At 61.8% G+C, this 1,139-nt stretch overlaps 1 protein-coding gene across 1 annotated transcript in view; it reads right to left on the bottom strand.

Annotated features, from left to right (window-relative positions):
• The window catches only part of IGF2BP1 (insulin like growth factor 2 mRNA binding protein 1), a 29,185-nt gene that overhangs the window by 2,465 nt on the left and 25,581 nt on the right, over positions 1 to 1,139 (bottom strand). Inside the window, exons 7-9 of the mRNA XM_009644395.1 lie at positions 1,009 to 1,131; positions 310 to 445; positions 88 to 210 (exon numbers count right to left, since the gene is read on the bottom strand). Of these exons, the coding sequence (XP_009642690.1) occupies positions 88 to 210; positions 310 to 445; positions 1,009 to 1,131 (382 nt within the window). The remainder of the gene's footprint in view (positions 1 to 87; positions 211 to 309; positions 446 to 1,008; positions 1,132 to 1,139) is intronic.

The following is a 1,139-nucleotide window of genomic DNA, read 5'->3' as shown; positions in this document are numbered from 1 at the left end:
GGGGCACACCCGGGCCATGGCGAGGGGCTTCTCCCCCTGCAGGGGGCTGGAGGCTGGAGCGGTTGGAGCCGCTGGGTGTCCCCTTACCATGAAGGAGCTGTACGGCGCGGCCCCAGAGACGCTGCTGGGCGGAGGAGGCACGGCGTTGGAGGAGGCAGGGAAGAGGCCGACCGCAGCCAGGTTAAGGCCAGGGATGAGGTGAGACTGCAGCTGAGGGCGAGAGGAGAGAGAAGCTCAGTGCTTCTATCGGGGCGTCCTCCAGAGAGCTCCCGGCAGCCGAGGCGCAGGGCAGGACCGAGCCCCACTCACGCTCATGGCGGCCACGTCGTTCTCGTAGGCTTCCCTCACTTTCTTCATGATCTCCTGCTCTGCTTTGCAGCAGTTCTCGATGGAGCCCTTCACCGTGATGGTCCTTTCGGGGTTGTACAGAGTCAGGTCCTGCAAGCTGATGGGAAAGCCAGTGTCAGCCCCCAGACCCTGCCCTGCCCGACCAGCACGACGCCGGGTCCTCCAGCCCTTCTGTTCTGGTGGTTGTTACGGGGGCGCCGGGGACCGGGGGTGCCGCTGCCACCGGGTACTGGGACTGCCTGGGGTGCCAGGGACACAGGGTGCCACTGTCACCGGGTACTGGGACTGCCTGGTCCCAGTCAGAGTGGGGACCAGCATCCTGGTTGGCACTGGGAAGTCCACTCTGCCTTCACCCAAAAACATGGCTTAACAGTAAAACCGCAGTCCTGGCCACCAAATCAGCTGGTCCTGAGCTCTGCAGCCCTGAGGGGATGGGGAGGGGACATCACAAGGATGGGGAGGGGACACCAAAGGGATGGGGAGGGAAATACAGAAAACGTAAAGCCAAGATTTGTCGAGAGAGCTTTGGGGCGTAAAGCACCCACGCTGCAGGCATCTCTGCCCATTCATCACATCACCCGTCTCCTCCTCATCCTCCCCATCTGCCCCAGCCTGAGGAAGGGCTGCCCTGGTATCCCCGAAGGGAGTGAGGAGCCTTACGACGAGATGGTGATTTTTGTCTCTGTGTCCTGCTCCACTTTCTTCAAGTTTCGCCCTTCTTTGCCAATCAGGCGCCCCACAAAGTTGTTATGGGCCAAGATCTTCAGAGGCACTTCATCGGCTCTGGAGAG

Source organism: Egretta garzetta, unplaced genomic scaffold, assembly GCF_000687185.1.
Source record: "Egretta garzetta isolate BGI_Z169 unplaced genomic scaffold, ASM68718v1 scaffold498, whole genome shotgun sequence".
Classification (NCBI taxonomy): Eukaryota; Metazoa; Chordata; class Aves; order Pelecaniformes; family Ardeidae; genus Egretta; species Egretta garzetta.
Note: the sequence above shows the minus strand (reverse complement) of the source record. Positions and strands in the feature narration are given on the sequence as shown.